This window comes from Echiichthys vipera (assembly GCF_963691815.1).
Source record: "Echiichthys vipera genome assembly, chromosome: 10".
NCBI lineage: Eukaryota > Metazoa > Chordata > Actinopteri > Perciformes > Trachinidae > Echiichthys > Echiichthys vipera.
In genome coordinates, this window is record NC_139835.1 from 29,586,271 (window position 1) to 29,611,793 (window position 25,523).

The 25,523-nt window shown below is 47.2% G+C and overlaps 1 protein-coding gene across 1 annotated transcript in view; it reads left to right on the forward strand.

Moving 5' to 3' along the window:
* Positions 1–25,523, forward strand: part of mylka (myosin, light chain kinase a) — a gene marked incomplete at its 5' end in the record, with an annotated part of 58,085 nt that overhangs the window by 2,690 nt on the left and 29,872 nt on the right. The window contains 16 exons of the mRNA XM_083921102.1: positions 415–460; positions 1,485–1,828; positions 1,930–1,951; positions 2,263–2,422; positions 2,533–2,609; positions 2,720–2,805; positions 2,910–3,032; positions 5,331–5,486; positions 11,479–11,610; positions 13,604–13,801; positions 14,203–14,410; positions 14,529–14,573; positions 16,128–16,232; positions 18,096–19,036; positions 23,081–23,197; positions 25,126–25,179. Of these exons, the coding sequence (XP_083777228.1) occupies positions 415–460; positions 1,485–1,828; positions 1,930–1,951; positions 2,263–2,422; positions 2,533–2,609; positions 2,720–2,805; positions 2,910–3,032; positions 5,331–5,486; positions 11,479–11,610; positions 13,604–13,801; positions 14,203–14,410; positions 14,529–14,573; positions 16,128–16,232; positions 18,096–19,036; positions 23,081–23,197; positions 25,126–25,179 (2,814 nt within the window). The remainder of the gene's footprint in view (positions 1–414; positions 461–1,484; positions 1,829–1,929; positions 1,952–2,262; positions 2,423–2,532; positions 2,610–2,719; positions 2,806–2,909; positions 3,033–5,330; positions 5,487–11,478; positions 11,611–13,603; positions 13,802–14,202; positions 14,411–14,528; positions 14,574–16,127; positions 16,233–18,095; positions 19,037–23,080; positions 23,198–25,125; positions 25,180–25,523) is intronic.

A 25,523-nucleotide genomic window follows, 5' to 3' on the forward strand; every position in this document is an offset into this window, starting at 1 on the left:
TAATACTAATAATATTACTGATACTACTAATAATACTACTAATACTGCTAATAATACTAATAATACTTCTGATACCACTAATAATACTGCTAATAAGACTACTAATACTAATAATACAACTGATACTTCTAATAATCTAAACCTCATTTACAGTATAGCCGAGATAAAAACACTATACAGTTTTAAAATAAATAATAAAATCTGAAATATCATAAAAGTAAAGTGACAGAAACCGCAGTAACGTAAGCAGCAGCGGTGGAGTTTACTGGTCCTGGTGATGAGCGCGTGCTGAGTGTCAGGTGGTTTTTGCAGGTGCGCGGTAACAAAAGCCCGATGTTCCTCCTTCGGTGTGAACAGAGTGAACCTGCGGTGAAAAGTCTCCTCTGACGCTCTGTCGTGTGTTTCCTCCTGCAGAGCATCCTGGGAACAGATACGTCCTCCCGTCCTCCACCAGAACAGGGTGAGTTCTTCTTCTGTGGTCTCTCTCTCTCTCTCTCTCTCTCTCTCTCTCTCTCGTCTCTCTCTCTCTCTCTCTCTCTCTCTCTCTCTCTCTCTCTCTCTCTCTCTCTCTCTCTCTCTCTCTCTCTCTCTCTCTCTCTCTCTCTCTTTCCTGGACCAGTTTTAGAGTCATGACTCCAGGTCCTGGTTCAGGGCTCAGGATGATGACATCACGCCACAACGGTGTGTACGGGAGCAACCATGGCAACGGGAACCGGGATTCATCTCATCTCATCTTCAGCCTCTTATCCGGGGTCGGGTCGCTGAGGCAGCACCTTTAGCAGGGGACCCTCTCCTCCTCTTCTTCCTCTCCTCATCTCTTCCTCTTGTCCTCCTCCTCCCCCTCCTTCTCTTCCCGCTCCTCTTCTTCCTCTCCTCCTCTTCTTCCTCTCCTCCTCTTCTTCCTTCTCCTTCTCTTCCCGCTCCTATTCATCCTCTCTTCCTCTTGTCCTCCTCTTCCTTCTCCTCCTCTCATCCTCTTCTTCCTCCCCTCCTCTTCTTCCTCTTGTCTTTCTCCTCCTCCTCTTCTTCCTGTCCTCCTCCTCTTCTTCCTCTTGTTCTCCTCCTCATCCTCTTCTTCCTCTCATCCTCCTCTTCTTCCTCTTCTCCTCCTCTTCCTTCTCCTCCTCCTCTTTTTCCTCTTGTCCTCTTCTTCTTCCTCCTCCACCTCTTCACCCCCCTCCTCCTACTCCTCCTCTTCTTCCTCTCCTCCTCCTCCTCCTCTTTTTCCTCTTGTCCTCTTCTTCTTCCTCCTCCACCTCTTCACCCCCCTCCTCCTACTCCTCCTCTTCTTCCTCTCCTCCTCCTCCTCCTCTTCTTCCTCTCCTCCTCTTCTTCCTCTCCTCCTCCTCCTCTCAGATGTCGGTCACATATGAGCGGCAAAATCACACTCAGGTCACTGGATCCGCGGTGTGAACGGAGCCTTTCACGCGTCCTGGTGTAACGAACGTACAGAAACAGAAACTACATTTCCCATGACCCCCCAGGTGTCGCTCTGCGGTGGAAGGCAGGCCGAGTATTTGGGGCGAGAGTCCGCCAAAGTTCATCACCAAACCGGGCCGCGTGGTCGCCAAGCTGGGCCAGACCGGGAAGTTCACCGCCAAGACCACGGGACGCCCACAGCCCCGGGTCACATGGTACAAGGTGGGCGGATCTCTCTCTCAGGCGGAGGCGGAGCTCCAGTGTGGCGGGCGGGTCAGTATGTACGAGCGCGCTGGCCTTCACTTCCTGGAGATAAAGGAAGTGCGCGCCGAGGACGTTGGGAGTTACACATGTTTGGTCACCAATGCCGCCGGAACGGCAACCGCCACCGCCGCGCTCAACGTCCAAGGTGAGCCGACCAATCAGAGCCCAGGATGTTTACATGTTAACGAGGTTCTTTCACAATAAAACAAACACTGAATTATTTTTCTGTGCGGTTTCTTCTCTCAGAGGCTCCTGATGACTCGTCCAGGTGAGTCAGACACACACACACACACACGAACACACACATACACACAAACACACACACACACACACACACGAACACACACATACACACACACACTACGAAGAGACAAAAAAACGACTAAATAAGACACTAAATAACCACAAAATGACCGGGAAGAGACACAATACGACTACAAAGAGACACACACACACACACACACACACACACACACACACCACACACACACACAACACACACACACACACACACACACACACACACACACACACACACACACACACACTAAGTTCGTTTGCTCTGGTTCGTTTGCTCAGTGGTCCCAGTGGACACGGTGGTCCCAACTCCCAGGCCGAGCAGCCCAGACCCAGGGAGAAGGAGCAGCAGAGCCCCCCGTCTCTGGCGCCCTCCACCTGGAGGAGCAGACCTCCCGTACAGCTCCCTCTGGTGGCTGAGAGGAGAACTGCAGCTTCCCAGGTCAGAATCACATCAATGTATTAATAATATTAATAATAACAAAGGTAATAAAACACGCAGACTTCTGTTTGCTGTGACTTTAAAGTGTCTGTCTCTCTGTCTGTCTGCAGGTCCGGTCAGTCCTGAGTCCAGATCCAGTTCACACCGGTTCAGTCCAGCAGCCGGTGAGCAGCTCAGACAGCAGCAGGTACGAACCAGTCTGAACACCAAGCTAACACCAGTGGGTGTGACATTAGCTTTGGTGTGGTCACGTCATGCCCAGAGCTGTAAACACCGAACCGTGTCCGTGTGTTTCAGGGCTGTGAGGAGGGCGGTGTCGGGGTCCAACGTGCGGTTCGAGGTCGTTCCTCTGGACCAGGAGGCCTTAGAGGTCACGTGCCAAGGTCATTAAAAACCTCTGAAATAATGAGTACTGGGGCGGTACACGTGTCTGTCTGTCTGTCTGTCTGTCCGTCTGTTCAAACCGACACATGTTTGTCTCCCTCAGGCGCGTCTCTCCCCGTCTTCCTCAGCGAGCTGCAGGGTTGCTGGGTAACGGAGGGTCAGAGCATCAGCCTGCAGGCGCGTGTGGAGGGAAAACCTGCTCCGAGTGTCCGCTGGCTGCTCAACGGTCAGTGTGTTTAAATAAAGTTTGTTAGGTGAAATATATAATATATAATATAAATAAAGTAGCGAGGCCTATATCACGAGGAACAGAGTGCGTGTGACTTGAACGCCTCAGGCGGAGCTAAGGGAGAGATGGCGAAGCGTCAGGTAGAGGAGACTGCGGAGAATGTCAAAAAGAAACCAAAGTTTACACAGGTATAAATATGGGTCCCTTAAGGAAAGGGTTGGGAACCACTGCTCTGAGGAAAGCAGAGTGTGTTGGGGTCAAATGTCCAGCAGGCGGCAGCACAGAGTCACAGAACGTGTTTGAGACGAGACATGGAGCTCTTCTGTAGGTAAACATGTGAAAACCAATGAAATTAACTCATTAATTAATGTGTTTATTAAGTAAATACACACTTAAAACACAAACCCTGTTAAAGAAGACATGAAGTGAAATGCAAAGATTAAACAGGAGTGTGAAGAAGCAGAAGAAGAACTTTATTTATCCCACAACGGGGAAATTGAATTTTTTCACACTCTTATTATTAATCATGTTACACACACACACACACACACACACACACACACACACACACACACACACACACACACACACACACAGGACCTATATACATGCAACAAATGGAGAGATGTTAGAGCGAGGGGGCTGCCAGTGACCAGCGCCCCGAGCAGTTGGGGGTTTGGTACCTTGCTCAACAGCACCTCGGCAGTGCCCCGGAGATGAACTGGCACCTCTCCAGCCACCAGTCCACGCCCCATTCATGTTCCACACAGGGACTTGAACCAGCGAAGTTTAAAGTTTAAAGGATCGACTTTGATTCAAACGTCAGAGTTCACGTTGAACTTTTGCTGTTTATTTAAAACAACATGGCCGACTCTAAGAAAAGACGTGTGTCAGAGTGTGACTCCTGCAGAGGTTCAACATCAGTTTATAAATGTTTCATGGTGATTTTAGATAAAGTTAAATAAAGTTAGAGGGGTGCAGACGTGATTCTTTATTTTAATGTCTGAAGAAACTAAAAAGAAAACGACTCAAAGGGACGAAACATCGGATAAAGCCAGGTTTAATATTCGTGTTTAAGGTTTTACAGATAAAATCGTAAAACTTCAAACATAAAAGCTGCACGATCAAAACATAAATGGGGTTTTTGTTTCACTAAATATGGAAATCTCTCTTTTACGTCACTCAACAGCCTTAAAAAACACAATATTCACCAATTTTTTTGTGAATCAAATGTTTAAATGAGGCTGTGAACGAGGGAGAGAGAGAGAGAGGGAGAGAGGGAGGGAGAGAGGGAGGGAGGGAGGAAGAGGGAGAGAGGGAGAGAGAGAGAGGGAGGGAGGGAGAGAGAGACTCTCGTACGGCCGTTAAACGAGTAATAGAGCTGGAAAACCATATAAAGACAAAACATGCTGCTGCAGTGAACACACACACACACACACACACACACACACACACGGAAAAGCTGAAGCCGACCCAAGAAGGGCATCGGCCGGGGAATCCTGTGTGTGTGTGTGTGTGTGTGTGTGTGTGTGTGTGTGTGTGTGTGTGTGTGTGTGTGTGTGTGTGTGTGTGTGTGTGTGTGTGTGTGTGTGTGTGTGTGTGTGTGTGTGTGTGTGTGTGTGTGTGTGTGTGTGTGTGTGTGTGTGTGTGTGTGTGTGTGTGTGTGTGTGTGTGTGTGTGTGTGTGTGTGTGTGTGTGTGTGTTTCCAGATCAGCTGCTCATGTTTGAACCTGCTGTTCTGAAAACATGTAAAACACGTGGGAATGTTTCTTTAAGCTTGAATGTGGAGAATGAGCGGAACAATGCCATCTTGTGTCTCCAGATCGTCGCCGCAACAACAAAGAATAACTCCAGCAGTCGTGTCAAGTGATGAATCGTACGGGGAACGACTAATCAATTCATTTACAACAGTGTTTAACGTTAGCGAGTCTTCATCTGAAGTTTGAGTCCATGAGCTCTCAACTCAAAATTATTCCTTGTTTCTATAGCAACAACAGTCAACCTTGGCAACCAGCAATGCCCAACGCGATTGGCTGCTACCATGGAAACAGAACGGGACAGGAAGTCATTGTCAAACCCCTCAAACATTATTTAAAATACGCATTCAGACTAAATATGTGTCAAGATTTAATGTAAATATTGCAAATATATCATATTTTTGACATGGGCGTCCCTCAGGGTTCCGTACTGGGTCCTCTGCTTTTTATATTAATAACAACTCAAACTGTACGCAGACGATGCAGTTTTGTTGCTTTTACATGATGATGATGATGAAGTCTCTTCTTCCTCCCTCAGGAAGTCCTGTTCCGGCTGGTGCTCGGTCCTCATACGTCGGGGGCGTGGCCTCGCTCACCCTCCACAACGCATCCCGCCGTGATGACGGCGTGTACGTGTGCATGGCTGAGAATCGTCACGGCAAAGCGGAGAGCAGCGCCAGAGTCCAGGTCAAAGGTCAGAGGTCATTCAAATTAATCAAATTTAATCAAGTTCATTCTGGAGGAGGCCTCGGGGAAGACCCAGGACCAGGTGGAGAGATTAGATCTCCACACTGGCCTGGGAACGCCTCAGGACCCCCCAGTTAGAGCAGGTTAATGTGGCCCGGGAAAGGGAAGTTTGGGGTCCCCTGCTAAAGCTGCTGCCCCTGAGAGGACAGTGGGCGATCATGGCCTGCCCCATCTGTCATTTGGGGAAAGTAAACAGGAACTGTAACGTCAGACATCAGCCTTAAGGGAATTTCTTCAAATTTGGCACAAACGTCACTGTGGCTCCCGACGTGACCACAGACTGTAATAGAAAGGGACGTAGCGTCTCCGTCAGGTCCGTTCTCTCAACTTGATCCAGTCGTCCTCGCCTACGGGAGTCTCCATCTTGTCAGACTTTGACTCCGCCTCTTTTCCTCTGACCAAAAAAGGGCATGTATGTGACGTTGGGGGGAGGGGCGTACGTCCATCTGGCTGACGTTAATCTCAGAGGAGAAGTGAGGGCCAGAGGCTAGCTGTCACTCAAGAGGCAACGCCCCTAATTATTCATAAACTTTAACCTCCGATAAAATAAAAACTAGCCCCTCCCCCTTAGTGTTGCCATGGAGATCTGAGCTAAACACACAGACTAGAATGTTCTTTTGTCCTTAAACAGGTTTAATGATGCTGTGTAAACGGCCTGTTTAACATGGGGCTCAATGAGAAACTGCTCTGTTATGAAACCTGCCCCTAGTGGACACTCAGAGAACTGATCAACCAGGAACTTATTTATATATTTAGATTTAGTCACTGTCTCCATTGAAAGGGACGTCTTTTTGTCGACCCTGAAGTTACCATCGCCCTTGTTCCCTCAACAAAAAGCCAACAGGATTTTTCCATTGGGTATTAGATTATTACAAGGGCGACAGTGCTATCGTGGTTAGCACTGTTGCCTCACAGCGAGAGGGTGCCTGGTTCGAATCCCGGCCGGGGCCCTTCTGTGTGGAGTTTGCATGTTCTCCGTGTCTGCGTGGGTTTTCTCCGGGTTCTCCGGTTTCCTCCCACAGTCCAAAGACGTGCAGGTGTTCGGTTCATTGATGACTCTAAATCACCCGTAGGTGTGAATGGTTGTCTCTCTCTGTTCGTCTCTATGTGTCCTGTGATAGACTGGCGTCCTGTCCAGGGTGGACCCCGCCTCACGCCCGATGTCAACTGGGATCGGCTACAGCCCCCCACGACCCCACCCCGTGACCTCGACAGGGACAAAATGATGATTGATGAGAATATAATACGCTTTTTAAACTGAGTGAGTTATGAAAGAGAGTAGGACAGAAACTGCCGTCCTTTTAATTACGACAGCCGAACTACAAGACCTCACTTCCTGTTATATGAGTCCGCAACCGTGAGTGTGTAGCGTAGAGCGGGTTTATCAGAGCGGACGCTGAACGCCGGCCAATCAGTGTGTCGACCACGATGAAGAGCAGAAACTATCATCATCATCATCATCATCGTCGTCGTCACGGCTTTATAAGGAAAATCATTCAGAGGGAAGAAAATCCTCCTGCAGCAGGAAATCCCCGGACTGAACGAACACACACACACACACACACACACACACACACACACACACACACACACACACACACACACACACACACACACACACACACACACACACACACACACGCACACACACACACACACAGACAGGGAAATATCAGGAGGTTCCCACAGACTGACCCACTCGACCCTCGGACCAGATGTCCTTGTGTGGGCAATAAAGTTTTGTGAGAAGAGTCCGTTTGTTTACGTCCCTCTCGTAAAGAGTCTCTCATCAATCACGTTAATTAACAATACATCACGACGGACACTCGTGTGTGAAAGTAAGAACATATAACTTAGTTTTTCTAATCTTTATTTGTGCAGTTTAACTCATCCCCCATTTTCCACACACGCTATGATCCATATAAAGCCTTTATTAGTATTATTAACATTATTCATCGTTTTTATTGCTACTTGATTCATTTCTCCAGGATATAAAAGGTCAGTTGGACACTTTAAGGAGCTTTAATCAAACTAAACCACTTTATTGTAATTATTATTTTCATTATAATAGAAGTATATGGAGGCCTTTACTTTGACTTTATTAAGAATATATTGTAAACGTTCAATAAATAAGAAATTCCACGATAGCATTATAACGTATGTTTGTGGTTTTTGAGTAAAAATGAAAATAAAAATGCAATAATCCAAATTTTACTTTCACATAATCAAAGACGAGCAGTTTATTTAACGTTTCACATTTAAACGTTTAAACGCTGCACAGTGGGAAATATTCACATGAAATAAGCAAAATGAGTCTGATGCATTTACATTTACTTTGTATTTACATTTATATTGTATTAACTTTTACATTTGAAGGAGTTTAAGGAAGTTTATTGTCATTTAAAGAACATAAAAGGAAACTAAATGATGTACTCGGGCCTCAGGGAGGAGCCCTGATAATAATAATAATATTATAATAATAATTATATAGAAGACGAGGATAAAACCTTCACAATAAATAAACAATAAAGTGATGATATGAATAGGTGTAAGTGTAAAACAAAGCGTCATCAGCGTAGTTAGTGAAGCCAGAGTTTATTAAAGAGTGTTTTAAAGACTTACCTACTGGCCCCTGTACCAGCTCCTCTCATAGTAAAGTCCATTACAGTGGATTACCAAAGTCAATCCCAAAGGAAGGAGCCCATTGGTGCTTTGTTGTGTGTGTAGGGACTCTTCTCATGCTGCTGCAGAGGTTTGCTGTTATTTTCAGCAGCATTAGTGGTTAAAAAAGACCTTTGAATGCCTTCACTGTGCTGCCCCGAGCTAATCACTGTTAGCCACGTCCCGCTGTTAGAGACTCTCCTGGATTTCTCCGTTAATAGTTGTTACTTGCCAAGGACAGTTTGACTTGATGAGAGGGGGAGCTGGGGATCAAACCGCCGATCTCTCGACTGGAGGACAACCCACTCTCCCACTGAACCACAGCTGCCCCGAATGCAGCAGGAACACGCAAAGTTTTTCTATAATGCTGCAAACAAACAAACAAACAAAGACCATGAAACCTCTGCAGCAGCATGAGAAGAGTCCCTACACACAAAACAAAGCACCAACAGCGTAGCTGCAGAGGTTTGCTGTTATTTTCAGCAGCATTAGTGGTTAAAAAAGACCTTTGAATGCCTTCACCGTGCTGCCCCGAGCTTACCACTGTTAGCCACGTCCGGCTGTTAGCGACTCTCTTGATGAGTGTAAGTCCTGGGATGATTTTACGCCGTAATTACACTTTAATACGTGAGAATGAGTGAGTCGGAATCTCACTTTTCCAGTTGTTTCCAACACCACATGACTGGTAAATGTACTTATAAAGCGCCTTTCTAGTCTTCTGACTACTCAAGGCGCTTTGTCACATTCACACAGACATTCACACTGATGGCAGTTGACATCTACAGCCCATCTAATCTGACCATTCACACCACATTTACACACCCATGAGCAGCACGGGGAGCAATTCAGGGTTCAGTGTCTTGCTCAGGGACAGTTCGACATGATGAGAGGGGGAGCTGGGGGTTGAACCGCCGATCTCTCGACTGGAGGACAATCCACTTGACCACTGACCCACATCTGCCCCGAAAGCAGCAGGAACACGCAAAGTTTTTCTCTAATGCTGCAAACAAACAAACAAACAAACAAACAAACAAACAAATGATAGTGATGGAGCTGCAGAGAATAATGAAGCATTCTCTTAATAATACTTGTAATAGTGAGTGTTTTAATGACGTTCTGTGAGGTTTGTTTTGTTGTTTGCGAGCTGCTTCTTTAAATGTTTAAGAGTACGAGTCTTCCCATTGGCTCGTCATGTCACAGCTCACCTGTGATTGGTCGGGACGGCGTTGGCAGTTTGCACGAAACGACACCGTGCAAAACATGAATCAACTGTTAAAGTGGATTAATGGACTTCGTGTGTGTGTGTGTGTGTGCGCGCGTGCGTGTGTGCGTGTGCGTGCGTGCGTGCGTGTGCGTGTGCGTGTGCGTGTGTGTGTGTCAGAGAGAGACATCCTCCCTCGTCCTTCTCCATATATGGAGTTTGGATTTCCTTTTCTCTCTCTCACAACGCGTGTGTGTGTTAACATGTGTGTGCACGTGAGTGTGAAGACACAGTCTGTCAGAGAGTGTGTGTGTGTGTGTGTGTGTGTGAGTGTGTGTGTGTGTAAACAGGCTCTGCTCTGTGTACATATCAGGCATGCCAGAGTGGAGACACATAATTAATAATGTACACACTGATCCTGAATTTACACGAGAAAGAAAGAAAAGAACTCGATTTAGATTTTTCCCGACGGGACTTGAACGCATCTTCAAAAACAAACAATTGAAATATCGAACAAACACTTTTCGATTGTTTGTATCTAATTGTGGGTCGAGTCACGACACGATGTCGTCCCAAATGTCGACGTGATTCTGAGTTCTCTCTTGGTGCAAATGTCCGTCGTGGTCAAACACGCGCCCGGTCGCAGGGCCCAAAATAAAATATGTCCCGTTGTCATGGAGACAATAAAAACAGCACATAGAAGATGCAACGTCTGGGACGATTCATGGGCAGTAGCTCAGTCCATAGGTGACTCGGCTGGTTCGAGTCCCTGTGTGGACCATGAATGAAGCGTGGACTGGTGGCTGGAGAGGTGCCAGTTCATCTCCTGGGCACTGCCGAGCTGTTGAGCAAGGCACTGAACCCCCAACTGCTCGGGGCGCTGAGCCACTGGCAGCCCCCTCGCTCTGACGTGTGTGTGTGTGTGTGTGTGTGTGTGTGTGTGTGTGTGTGTGTGTGTGTGTGTGTGTGTGTGTGTGTGTGTGTGTGTGTGTGTGTGTGTGTGTGTGTGTGTGTGTGTGTGTGTGTGTGTGTGTGTGTGTGTGTGTGTGTGTGTGTGTGTGTGTGTGTGTGTGTGTGTGTGTGTGTGTGTGTGTGTGTGTTGGATAAACAAAGGGAATTCTTCTTCTTCTTCTTCTTGTATTAAATAGTAGAAGCACATTTTTTAAAGGTGGATCATTCGTTTCTGCAGGAAGTGCAACTTTTGACGGCGAACGCCATGTCGTGCGTCCGTCATTTAGAACAAGAAACACGATTAACTGCGTCTTTCCTTCGTGGGAAATGCAGAATTCTTCACATCTTCAGCCTCTTATCCGGGGTCGGGTCTCGGGGGCAGCAGCTTTAGCAGGGGACCCCAAACTTCCCTTTCCCGGGCCACATTAACCAGCTCTAACTGGGGGATCCTGAGGCGTTCCCAGGCCAGTGTGGAGATCTAATCTCTCCACCTGGTCCTGGGTCTTCCCCGAGGCCTCCTCCCAGCTGGACGTGCCTGGAACACCTCCCTAGGGAGGCGCCCAGGGTTCATCCTTACCAGATGATCCTGAACCACCTCAACTGGCTCCTTTCAACACAAAGGAGCAGCGGCTCTACTCCGAGTTCCTCACGGATGCTGAACTTCTCCCCCTCTCTCTAAGGGAGACTCCAGCCCCCCTCCTGAGGAAACACATTTCAGACGCTTGGACCTGGACCTGGTTCTTTGGGTCCTGACCCAGCTTTCATGACCACAGGTGAGGGTAGGAACCAGGACTGAGCGGTAGATCCAGAGCTTTGCCTTCCTCAGCTCTCTTTTGGTCACAACGGTGCGGTAGAGCGACTGCAGCTCCGCCCCCGCTGCTCCGATTCTCCGGCCAAACTCACGCTCCATCGTCCCCTCACTCGTGAACAAGATCCCGAGGTACTTGAACTTTATAAAACACAAACTGGAGGCCGAGGGCGTCCAGAGCGCGGATGGCGTTCACCGGGTGATTCACATTCAGGGCCTTTCTGAACGCAACGCAACACGCATGAATGAATTTGTGCAGAAACCGCTGATGTAACAATGAACCCGTGTGTGAATTTCTTCTTCTTTGTCGTGTTGCAGGCAGACTTCAGGGTCGCGGGTCAAAGGTCACCGAGGTCAGAGGAGCGTGCGAGGCTCCGCGCTTCACCCGCCGCCTCGCCGACCTGAAGGTGATGGACGGCAGCAGAGTTACCATGACGACGGAGCTAACCGGTACGGTGTGTCTCTTTGTGGTCGTTGTGTGTCTCTTTGTGGTCGTTGTGTGTCTCTTTGTGGTCGTTGTGTGTCTCTTTGTGGTCATTGTGTCTCTCTTTGTGGTCGTTGTGTGTCTCTTTGTGGTCGTTGTGTGTCTCTTTGTGGTCGTTGTGTGTCTCTTTGTGGTCCTTTTGTGGTCGTTGTGTGTCTCTTTGTGGTCCTTTTGTGTCTCTGTGTGTCTCCTTGTGGTCGTTGTGTGTCTCTTTGTGGTCGCTGTGTGTCTCTTTGTGGTCGTTGTGTATCTCTTTGTGGTCGTTGTGTCTCTTTGTGGTCGCTGTGTGTCTCTTTGTGGTCGCTGTGTGTCTCTTTGCGGTCGTTTTATGCCTCTTGTGCATGTGTGCGTGTGTGTGTGTGTGTGTGTGTGTGTGTGCATGTGTGCGTGTGTGTGTGGTATTTCCTGTCAGATCTCCAGAGAGACGTTGGAGATGAGATGAGGACAGATTTACTGAGGACGGGTCCGAGTGTGTGTGTATGTGTGTGTCTTGTGTGTGTGTGTTTGTGTGTGTGTGTGTGTTTTCTTGTTCCACTGATCCGACAGCAGTTACTGGGTTTGAGTAATGACTTGATTATCAAGTCGTATAGAAGTGAACTATAGCTGAAGGCTCCATATTATGAACCCAGCCGAGTGTGTGTGTGTGTGTCTGTCTGTGTGTGTGTGTGTGTGTGTGTGTGTGTGTGTGTTACATAATGATTTTCCACAGAGGCTTTTTCTCCATATAAGCTGTGTGAGGATCAGGTCTGCTGCTACCTGCTGTCAGTCATCGAAACCGTTTCCTCTGATTTCAAACGACTCAGCACTTCTGTCCTTATAAGTCGTTTTATTTAAAGGTCCCGTTTTCTGCTCATTTCCACGTTCAAACTCGTGTTTTGGCGTCCGTTCAGAACACGTTTACACGCTTTAATGTTGGAAATGCACATTATTTCATCACGCTGTCTCTCTGAATACTTATGTGCGTTTCCATTAGGGTCCAATACCCGGACTGAGGCGGGTGTATCACGCCGAATGCCGCTAATTTGCATGTGAGTCGCTCGTTTTCTACCCTGTGGGGGAGCGGCGCCGTTTTTGTCGCCCCAGAGGAGCCCGGTTGCTGATTGGATGTGACGTGTGGTAGAACAGACGCCACAACGACACGGGGAAGTAGAGTGGACACCTTTATCCAGTGGTGAAGAAGAACGCAGCGCAGGAAATGATCTGTGCACGCAAAACTTTGGTAATGGACTTGGACTTGGGCGCACTCACACTGTCCATCCGTACCGTGCCCGAGCACGCTTCACGGCTAAAGTCTGGTTCGTTTGACCAGTGTGAGTGCAACCGTACCGCGCCTAGGAGAGGTACGCTTTGGGAGAGGTGGGCTTTTGTAAAGCACGTTTGCACATGTACGAGCACGAGCGTGCGCACGTGTACGAGCACGAGGCCTACGGCGGCTCTGAGGTCATTTCCTGTGCGCCTGTTTGGACATACACCATCATTGCAGCCGGGGAATAACTGTAACAGCGCTGTAGCAGCACGTTCTACATAAGAAAAAGAGATGATCAGGCCTCGACACCAGGACCAAGACTCACTCTGATGGATTCGTTCATGTATTGATGAGTATTGCTTGTAGGCAGGGCTGTTGACTAGTCACCACTTCATTTTGGAGGGCTCCACGCCACGGGGCGGGTAAATGTTTGTCCCGATGGTCGTGCTCGTACAATAAATTATGCGTGATATAGCAAAACATCAGCTGGGATTGGCTCCATCCCCCCCGCGACCCCAGGTGGTATAAGATGCATGAATGAATAGCAGAGAGGTGGCGATGATGCTTTGGTACAAGACCTCAGCTACAAGCCGGTGAAGAAATGTAGTTGTCGGTAGATTCTCTAAACTACGGGTCCCCTTGGCAGTCGAGCAAAAAGGTTGGTTTACAGCCCTGGTTGTAGGTTGTGTTGATGAAGTGGTCCTGGTCCTCAGGTCACCCCCCTCCGGAGGTGGTGTGGCTCCACGACGGGCAGGAGGTGACGGAGTCCGAGGACTTCCAGCTCCTCAGGGAGGAGAGCCGCTGCACTCTGCTGATCCAGGAGGTGTTCCCCGAGGACACCGGGACCTACAGCTGCCAGGCCTGGAACCAGTACGGAGAGGACCACACCCAGGCCCGGCTCACCGTGGAGGGTAACCACACACACACACACGTGTTTGAACATCTGACTTTGTGGGGACCCTCATAACATAATGCATTCCCTAACCCCTTACTGTAACTTTAACCATCACCACTAAAGACCGTACCCCGACTTAAACCCTAATCCTGACCTAAACCTCAGTCAGACCTGACCCTTAAAACCAAGTCTTAACCCCCCAAACAGGCCTTTGAAAAAGTGAGGACCGGCCAACGGAGGTCCTCACAAAGACAGCTGCACAAACACACACACACACACACTCAATAAATCCCCTCAATCAATTTAATTGTCATGTAAAATCATAAAAAATACAATCGTGGTGAAACGTAATGATGTAATTTGCGGAAATATATGTGTGTGGTTTCTGTCATAATCACGATTGTGTTTTTGCGGCAGAGCCCCAGGACGGCGTGCAGCCCTGGTTCATCACCAAACCCAAACCGGTGAGCGCCGTTGAGGGTCAACACGTCCTCCTGTCCTGCGCAATCGCTGGAGACCCGTTCCCCCGGTACGCCTGGACCAGAGCCGACCTGAGCCGACCCCTGACCTCCGGAGGAGACTACGAGCTGCTGCAGAAGGAGGACGTCATCTCGCTGCTGATCAGGTCAAACACTTACTCTTACGTAGAACGGTGTCCGACGTTTGAATCTTTAGGATCATCAGTGCTCGATCCTGTCGTTAGTGAGTAAATCCTCCCTCTTCTTCTTCTTCTTCATCATCAGGAGAGTTAAAAAGAGTCACGCTGGAGACTACCTGATCACCCTAAGGTGAGACAACAACACACACTGTATTGATCAAGGCTGCCCAACCCTGCTCCTGGAGGCCCACTGTCCTGCATGTTTTAAGGCGCCCTCCCACTGTGCCTCCGTCCCGTGCCCCGTGCTTTAGGGTCCTTGTCCCCCCCTCCAGCCCCGTTTGTACTCACACTACCTGGGCCTCGGAGAATGCTTCTTGCTGCCTATACGTCATCACGCCGTAACACGTCACACGCATTGATGACGTCATGGCGATGCGTGGCTTTGTTTCCAGATCTTTCCGTAGACCTCGGAGTTTTTGTGCGTCTTGTCGACTGTTTTTGAATCTTTTCATCGACCAAATCTGCAGTAAACACTCCACCTCCGCATCACACCAACGTGAACCTTTCGCCGCCATTGTTTTAAATGTCCGCGCATGGTCCCTCCTTCTTTTTTCTACGTCCCAACAGGCGCACAAGAAATGACCTCAGAACCACCGTAGGCCTCGTGCTCGTACACGTGCGCACGCTCGTGCTCGTACATGTGCAAGCGTGCTTTACTAAAGCCCACCTCTCCCAAACGGGCCGTGGACGGCAAGCGTGACGCGGTTATGCACGGAGAGGTTGCACTCACACTGGTCAAAGGAACCAGACTTTACCTGTGGAACCTGTTTGGGCACGGTACGGAAGGACAGTGTGAGTGCGCCCTTAGGTTTCTCCCTCTAACACACTTGAGTCTAACAATTTCCTAACCTGTAACAACCTTCAGCTGCTTGATAACGAGCAGAGCATCAGACTCAGGTGTGTTGGAGCAGAGAGGAACCTAAACCATGCAGGACAGTGGCTCTCCAGGAGCAGGGTTGGGCAGCCCTGGTATAGATCAACAAAAACGACAAAGATAAGCAGATGTTTTGAGGAACGATGCAGATGAACTGAGGATTAAGCTGAAAGAGGGAAGCACCACCACCCCTCCCCCACCCGTAAATCCATCCATAATCTATGCATCTATATCAGGGGTGGGCAATTCCTGCTCCTGGAGGGCCACTGTCCTGCATGGTTTAGGTTCCTCTCTGCTCTAACACACCTGATTCATTTTCCGAGGCCCAGGTAGTGTGAGTACAAACGGGCCTGGAGGGGGTGACAGTACCCTAAAGCACGGGGCACGGGACGGAGGCACAGTGGGAGTGCGCCTTAAGGGAGATGGGGCACAATGTTGCTCGTCCTTGAAACATGTTCTGCCTTTAAACAAAGGAGCAGGTTCTGGTTTTGCACAGATACGTCTTTGGTGACTCAACAGTAGTCACGCTTATCGGATTTCTCCTACCTGCAAAACAACTCTGCACAAATTAGCTGCACACACACACACACACACACACACACACACACACACACACCAAGTAAGGTTAGTTTATATGTAAAGGTAATTGGAGTTCGTCAAATACCTTTGTAGCCTCCGAGGTGGGACACTAATACAACATTCAGGCCGGGTTTTAGAAAATATACTATATTATATATATATATAAGGGCAGGCTGTTTACTGTGTGTGTGTGTGTGTGTGTGTGTGTGTGTGTGTGTGTGTGTGTGTCAGGAACAATGTTGGGGAGTGCAGTGGCGTGTCCTGTCTGTCTGTCACCGACGGAGAGGTCGACAGGACGAGAGGTCGGGGAGGGCGAGCGGGAGAGGAGCCCGACAGGTGAGACGTCACTTTTATACTTTATATAAACTTTTTTACGTGTCGTTGTTTTTTTGTTTAACGGCTTAAAAACAAATCGGCCGAATTCCACGATCCACTGGTTTGTTCTGCAACGATCTCACAACAGAGATTTACTGTCGTTTCCATAGAGACGGTACTTTTTAAATGGACGATAATATCAGTTTTACAATGATGATGTAACTTTTTAATGCTAACGTTACTTTTTAATGTTAACGTAACTTTTTTATTGTTTATACTTTAATGTTACATTGCGCTTTTAATGTAAAAAAATATTTTTTTCGATGACAAGGTTACTTTTTCAATGTTAATCTTTTTACTTACGTTACGTTTTAATGACGTTTTCAGTTTTTAAATGTTAAGTTTACGCTTTTAATTCTAATTTTATTACTTTTATAATGACAATGTTACTTTTTTAATGTTACGAAACTTTTTAAATGTTAATATTTTTACTTTTTAATGATAACATTACTTTTTACATTAATTTTAACTTTATTTTAATGACAATGTTTTCACTTTTTTCGTGTTAACGTTACTTTTTAATGATAGTGTTACTTTTTTAATCTTACTTTTTTAGTGTTAATGTTTTTACTTCCAAATATTCAGTAACATGAACATGAACACAACATTAAGATGGATTTATTTAGTTTGATTTGTGTCTTTATCACAATTATTATTATGACGTTTCGTCCCAAACCTTCTCTGCAGAACGCTTTAGTAAATACAAACACATCCATTACCCACAGACGTGCCGGTGACGTGTGCCTCGTCATATTTTCACGTCTCTGTTTTGGTATTTGTGACGTTTTGTTGACGTGAACCCGTCCGTTCACACACTCGTCCGTGCTTTGTTACTAATGCAGAACCCTGTTACACTTATATTTAGCCGCGCCTCCCCGCTTTGCCGCACCGCGCCGCGCCCCTCCTCCCCGCTTTGGGAACCTCTGTATTAAGTTAAGGCTCCTGTCGTCTTCCTCTCCTGGAGTTTATTTCCCTCCATCATCTCTCCGTCCTTAACTGTTTACATCCCTCTGTTACCACCCTTCCTCCCCGTCCGTCAGTCCGTCCGTCCGTCCGTCCGTCCGTCCCATATCCACAGATTCCCATAAAGCTCCCCCTAATCCGTCCGTATCATCCAGACCAATCAGAGCCAGTTTCCTCTCTGTGTCTCCCAGCTGGACGCCACTGTTTACACTCTGATCCGTGTGTGTGTGTGTGTGTGTGTGTGTGTGTGTGTGTGTGTGTGTGTGTGTGTGTGTGTGTGTGTGTGTGTGTGTGTGTGTGTGTGTGTGTGTGTGTGTGTGTGTGTGTGTGTGTGTGTGTGTGTGTGTGTGTGTGTGTGTGTGTGTGTGTGTGTGTGTGTGTGTGTGTGTGTGAAGATGGTCAAAGTGGGAACAAAGTGATGAAGAGTTTTTGTTTTTGACGGCAAAAGAAGTCAAACTCAAGAACTCCCAGTCACATAAACTCTGAGTCCTGAGAGTCCAGTTTCACTTGTGTTTACATCTGTGTGTGTGTGTGTGTGTGTGTGTGTGTTTGTGTCTGTGTGTGTGTGTGTGTGTTTGAGTGTGTGTGTGTGTGTGTGTGTGTGTGTGTGTGTGTTCAGGCCGTTCTGGGTGTATGCCCATATAAAGGCAGTCGAGTCACTTGTGATGTAACGTGGACATTTTGAGTCGAGGTCCTCTTCCTCCTCCTCATCTTCCTCCCCAAAGCACCACGACCCCCTCGCCCCCCCCCCCCCCAGCTGAAGGGGGGGCGGAGCCTCTTGTTCCAGAGGGGCTTTAACCTCCCCCTCACTCTCTCTCTCCCTCTCTTTCACTCCATCTGTCTCTGTGCTCGTTCGTCCAGCCCTGCAGCAGCAGCAGCAGCAGCAGGAGGAAGAGGAGGAGGAGGAGCAGCTGGTGGGACTGTGGTGCTGAGAGGAGGTGCCAGAGGAGGAGGCGGAGGAGGTGGCGTGGAGCAGAGAGGCAGCAGCAGCAGCAGCCGTGGTGTCAGTCGGCAGTGGCAGGAGGCCAACCAGGAGCAGAAGGAGATCCTGCAAGTCCTGCACCTGCACACGGAGGAGAAGAAGAAGAAGAAGGAGGGCAACCAGGACTCTCCCGCCGCCGCCGTCCCCGCCGCCGCTCCCCGAGGCCACCTCAAGCGCTGTGTGGGAACAAGGGAGCGTGGCGAAGAGGAGCTACGACAGAGGGAGGCGCAGCAGCTCGACTTCCGCTCGCTTCTGGGGCGGCGAGGTCTAAACGCCAAAAACAACCAGGAAGAGGAGCAGAGGGAGGCCGACCTCGCTACCAACGCCACCGCCACCGCAGAGCACCGCCACGAGATGGATTTTAAGGCCAACCTCAAGGGCGCCAAAGGCAAGATGGAGGACGACCGCAAGGGGAACTCCCCGCAGCAGGTCGACTTCCGCGCCGTGTTGGGAAAGAAGGGCGCCGGCGGTAAACCTGCGGAGACACCCGGAAAGAACGCAGAGGACTTCCGCTCGGTCCTCGCCAACAAGAAGAAGCCGGCGAGCCCCGAGAAGAACGGGGAGAGCGGGAAGGCGGCGGTGAACAACTGCGTGGACGGAGGGAATAACGAGAAGAAGAGCGGCGGAGGAGGAGGAGGAGGAGGAGGAGGGAAGGCGCCGGAGTTCGTGGAGAAGCTGAGCGACGTGACGGTGCTGGACGGGCAGCGGCTCCGGCTGCAGTGCCGCCTCGCCGCCTCGGACCCCGCGGACGCCAACGTCACCTGGACGCTGGACGGGAAAGTTATCAAGTCATCCAAGTTCATCGTGCTCGCCAACGAAGGTCAGAGGTCACGCACGCACACACACACACACACACACACACACACACACACTACAGCGCGCTGGAACAAAGCACCTGCTCGGAGACGCCCTGCGTGCGCTTTGACGCGTTTAAATAAAGTTTGACTAAAGATGGCGGAGAAGCGTTTAGTGGCGAAGCAACTGTCGACGCAGCTCAGAGGATTCAGACTCTATTAATAGAAAGCAGATCTGAAACAACAGAGAGAGACAGGATGTGATGTGACACACTGTTGTTGGTATTCATATGTGAACGGATCACTTTACACACACACACACGCACACACACACACACACACACACACGCACACACACACACACAAGCGCTTGTCTTGCTGCACTTGTGAGGACCGAGTTTGAGTTCATCCTCAAAGAAAAACATCTATTCATCGTCACGTCCGATGAAAAAGCTAAAGAATAATAAATAAAATAAATGTTTTATGCAGCAATATTAAGAATACAAAGAATATGAAGTGACAGAGATAATAATAATAATAATAACAATAATAATAATAATATTAAACGGTAAAAAAGGTCTTGAAATGACACTTAACCTCCCTAATTCTGTATAACCAGAACATAAACACGTGTTAAACGTATTTAAATGTAGTTATAATGTAGTTTATTGTACTTTTCCTATTAATATTTTATATTAATACAGCAGTGTTTTAATATAATGTTCATTATTTTATGTTATTAAACTGATAAACATGTAGATTTGCTACTTTATAGTCTGTCATAAACCATTTATTACGTGTTTATGTCTTGTTTTACATCAAAACAGAGTGTTTTATGACATTTTATGGATCAAATAATTAATTAATTAATAAAAAAAACATATTTTTATAGAAAACTTAAAGTCAATTATGAGTCAGTTTACTATCAGAGAAGAAATAAAGTAGCAAATATTAATTTTTGTGAAACTGGGAACGACATAATTACCGTCCCGTAGATTTATTTCCTGGTTAGTCGTCTGTGGCCTTGTGATGTCACCGTGATGTCATCGTACACCTGGAAGTGTGGAGTCTGGAGTCTCTGCGTCCAGGTGCATCCTGGGAAACGCAGTGTCTGTAGTTTTATCAGTGACAACAGCAGCTGTTCACACACAGCACCAGACTTCATGTTATTTTATATATTAAATTTATTGTGTTTAAGGTTTAATGGTAACAACCGGACTCACAGACTCATAATTTTAACAATTTAGAGCCGAATATGATTTAATCTGCAGCTACTTTAATAATATTTTCATCAAAATGAACCCGCCTGCATCCTCTGCTGACTCATATTTCCTGTTTTACATCTGATTAAAGTAAATATTTTAGCTTTTGGGCGCTTGGTCGGACAGAACGAGGCATTTAAAGTGAATTTCCTTCACTTTTATTCCATGAAACCACATAAAAAAATGTATAAACTGGTTCTTTTGTTATAAATTTAAGCTACAAAAAGCACATGGACATAAAAACTGAAAGAGAGAATTCAAACTACAACTCCCAGGGTGCATTTCAACAACAATGAGCCAATCACAGAGCTTCGTGTTCTCTTATTGAACCTCAACCTGATTAAAAATTCAGATATTGAAATTAGTTTCAGCTCAGTCGTCTTCTCCTTAGTGACGGCAGCTAAGGCTCATGGGAATTGTAGTATTTAGAAGCAGAAAAAAAACATTAGTCAGCAGTTTCATCGAGAAGCGTCGACGTGTTACATGAAAACAGAAGATACAACTTTAGAGAAGAACGAGACACACGGTATTTAATCTGCATGAACAGAAAACGCAACAACAATAATCAGTCAGCCGAGAATATTAAAGCGTTATTATTATTATTAAGAATTAAATTCATATAAACATCGTGTTGCATCAGCTGCTGATAATAATCTAAAGTTATGGTCCTGGTGTCAATCAACCTCCGATCAGAACTAGATGCTGTTTTTACCAACGAAACAATCACAAGTCAGCCGCTGCGCGCTGCACCACGCCGCACGCCACACCAAGCCGCAGCACGCTGCACCCCGCACCACCCTGCACCACGTCACAGGCTGTACAGAAGAGATGGATGTAGATTAAGTGATGTCACCCGTTGGTTTGTGGGCTACTGTTCTGAAGCCACGAGGCATTTAGGCCGTTGCCATCTTAGGGCGCACTCACACTGTCCATCCGTACGGTGCACAAACATGTTTCACGGCTTGAGTCTGGTTCCTTTGACCAGTGTGAGTGCAACCGTACCGCTCCTAGCTGCAACACGCTGGCCCCCCACGGCCCGCCTGAGAGAGGTGGTCTTTTGTAGAGTGTACGAGCACGAGGCCTACGGTGGTTCTGAGGTCATTTCCTGTGCGCCTGTTGGGACGTAGAAAAAAGAAGGAGGGACCATGCGCGGACATTTAAAACAATGGCGGTGAAAGGTTCACGTTGGTGTGATGCGGAGGTGGAGTGTTTACTGCAGATTTGGTCGATGAAAAGATTCAAAAACAGTCGACAAGACGCACAAAAACTCTGAGGTCTACGGAAAGATCTGGAAACAAAGCCACGCATCGCCATGACGTCATCAATGCGTGTGACGTGTTACGGCGTGATGACGTATGGGCAGCAAGAAGCATTCTCCGAGGCCCAGGTAGTGTGAGTACAAACGTACAAAGTACTTTTGTACTTTTGCACTTCTGTGAACATGTTTGGAACCTTCTAGGACGTCACAACTTTGTTTACTGCAAACAAAACTACAAAATAGCAGCCGGTGATCTTGACATTAGCCGTCTTGCCACTGCAAGCTAATGCTATTTTTGCCTTTTCAACATTTCTTTATACACGCGAACAATAATACAACGGTTGCACAGTGCGTCAGAGCGTCTGCTTTAAAGTGAAAAAGTAAAAACCTCAAACACGAATCCCACTGTCCCTCCCAACAACCAATGTCAGACGTGGTCACGGTAAACAACCAGGTAATTAAGTAACATATAAGTAGATAATTAAGGAACAATGAGACAAAATAGAGTCAAAACTGTAATTAAAGAGAGAAAACTCTTCTCATGCTGCTGCAGGGGTTTGCTGTTATTTTCAGCAGTATTAGTGGTTAAAAAAGACCTTTGAATGCCTTCACCGTGCTGCCCCGAGCTAATCACTGTTAGCCACGTTAGCATGGCTGTTAGCGACTCTCCCTGATTTCGCCGTAGAACACTTGTGAACCGCGGTAGGTGGGGATCGAACCGCCAATCTCTCGAGTGGAGGACGAAGCTGCTCTGGGGCAACAGGACTCTGGTCTCTATACTTTAGCAACAACAAAACAGTACAATAATAATAATAAAAAGAAGACCTGCTGGTTATATCTGTACATACGTGTGTGTGTGTGTGTGTGTGTGTGTTTGTGTGTGTGTTTGTAATCCCCCTCCTGTTATTTCAGTCTGCAGGACAGCCCCTGATCTCTGTGCGTGTGTCTGTGTCTCCCTGTGTGTGTCTGTGTCTCCCTGTGTGTGTGTGTGTGTGTCTCCCTGTGTATGTCTGTCTCCCTGTGTGCGTGTGCGTGTCTCCCTGTGCGCGTGTGTGTGTGTGTGTGTCTCCCTGTGTTTGTGTTTTTTTGTCTCTGTGCGTGCGTGTTTCTGTGTGTTTGTCTGTGTGTGTTTGTGTCTGTGTTTGTGTGCGTTTGTCTCCCTTTGCGTGCATGCATGCGTGCGTGTGTCTCCCTGTGTGTGTGTCTCCCTGTGTGTGTGTGTGTGTGTGTGTGTGTGTATCCTCCATAGTGAGGTCTCATGTTAAAGGTCAGAGGTCGCTGAGACCTCAGACAGCTGCAGTCGACAGATACAATAATAAAACACTGACACACTGAAGCTTTAAGGAGATTTGGACGATAATGCTTAGCTTTTGCTTTTGGCTGCAGGATTTAGATCGTATCATCGTATCATCGTATCATATGAAGTCCTGTATTAAACATGCTGTGTGTTGTGTTGTGTTGTGTTGTGTCGTATCATATGAAGCCCTGTATTAAACATGCTGTTGTGTTGTGTCGTATCATATGAAGTACTTGTACTTGTTGTGTTGCAGGCGGCCTCTGCTCCCTGACCATAGGCAAAGCTCTGCCCGAGGATGAAGGCGAGTATAAATGCAGAGCCGAGAACTCCGCGGGCAAAGCCGAGTGCTGCTGCGAGGTCCTCGTCGATGGTGAGGACTTTATTTGTCTTTCTGTTTTAGAGGGGTGGGGTCGAGGGTGGGGGTCGAGGACTAACGTCACACATGAAGACACCTCGGCTCATTAAAGCCACAACACAATATTAACACAATATTACATCTTTCTTCTTACTTTTTCCCCCGAAATTTGACTTTTTTGTCACAATCTTACAGCTTTTTTCTCAAAATATATTCAGTATATAATATATATATGTATAATTGTCATAATATGCCGATTTATTAATTAGAATTTTCAGAGTTTTGTATTGAAATATTCAGTTTTTCTCTAAATTTTTGGACTTTTTCTTAGTTTTTGTTCATATTTGTTAAAATATAAGGTCTTTTTTCTCCAAATAATCTGACTTTTATTTTGAAATATTGACTTTTTTTGAATTCACAAGAGTCCCGTGTTTACAGTCGGACCCACTTTATCACATTCAACACTGTTTACGGACCCCAGTACGCACAAATGTGAGTACAGTCCATTTAAGAACGGGTACCGCAGGAGACACACTGTCTGGGTGATCAGTGAGTGGGCCCGTTTACATCCATCTGGACCCAGAGAACCTGTTTACATCCACACATCTGGACCCAGAGAACCCGTTTACATCCATCTGGACCCAGAGAACCCGTTTACATCCACACATCTGGACCCAGAGAACCCGTTTACATCCATCTGGACCCAGAGAACCTGTTTACATCCATCTGGACCCAGAGAACCTGTTTACATCCATCTGGACCCAGAGAACCCGTTTACATCCACACATCTGGACCCAGAGAACCTGTTTACATTCATCTGGACCCAGAGAACCCGTTTACAATCATCTGGACCCAGAGAACCCGTTTACATCCACACATCTGGACCCAGAGAACCCGTTTACATCCGCACATCTGGACCCAGAGAACCCGTTTACATTCACACATCTGGACCCAGAGAACCTGTTTACATTCATCTGGACCCTGAGAACCCGTTTACATCCACACATCTGGACCCTGAGAACCCGTTTACATTCATCTGGACCCAGAGAACCTGTTTACATTCATCTGGACCCAGAGAACCCGTTTACATTCATCTGGACCCAAAGAACCCGTTTACATTCAGTATCTATAATTAGTTTAAAACTCACACACGTTTCCAGCTTTTTAAAGGACGCTTTGATACTGAAGAACAAAGCTACCTTCAAGGAATCAAATGGACATTACGTATGGATAATCAAACATCTTATTTTATTCATAATAATTATCTTTTTGCCTTTAATTCGGCTAAAGTTTCTGATTCTGCTTTCACGGTTTGTTCTTTGGCTTTAAATCTTTTATTTCCTCTGCAGAAAAAACACTTATCCACACATGAACAGTGAAACTAACTCAGCTCGTAATGAAGACACCAAGTTTTAATCCAGTCCAAACTTTATGCGCCCATAAATACATAAACAATTGCAGCTCTCAGATATTCCTTGAATTTCCTGAGCGACACAAACAGGAAGTGTTAAATAATATTTCCCCTTCATGTTTACAACTCAAAACCCCAAAACTCCCTCCACAAATGTGCCGCATTAAAACGTGTTTGCGGTTAATGGACATTACAGGTTAAATGTGAGACTCCGCGTTAACTTTGTCACGACCGCAAGAGTTTAATCTTTAATTCGGCTCATAATAGAGACGTCGTCCTCCTCCTCATTTCCCAGAATTCCTCAGGAGTCTCCCATCTGATTGGAGTTTCCTGTCATTAAAACAAACCGACACAAACAGGCTGTGTTTATCAAACATCTCCGAGTGAGATTCCTGGAAACGAGCGCGTAGAGAGAAGCACGAGAGGCTTCAGGTGGTTCGTCCTCTGAGGAGCGTGAAAAACGTTCATATGCACCAATGACGATATGGTTCGATGCCTGATCTCCTGCCTCTCTGTGTCTCTCCTGCTGCAGATCCGGCAGAAAACTCCCTGGCTGACAAGAAGAGCAAGAAGCCGACCTCCGAGAGTGAGTTTCCAAAATATGCAGCTGCAGCTTCTTTCCCTTTTGTCCCAATAAGGAGCTGCAGGCCGGGACCGCTGGTTCCCACACACACACACACACACACACACACACACACACATACACACACACACACACACACACACACACACACACACACACACATACACACACACACACACACACACACACACACACACACACACACACACACACACACACACACACACACACTCACATTTCTATTTTAAAGCGTCTCTGTGTATCATTGAAGCCATCACTGTCAGATTATTAGTCCCACTTCGATAACAGTAAACTTCTCTGCTTTAAGACCACGTTTCCCATCAGCC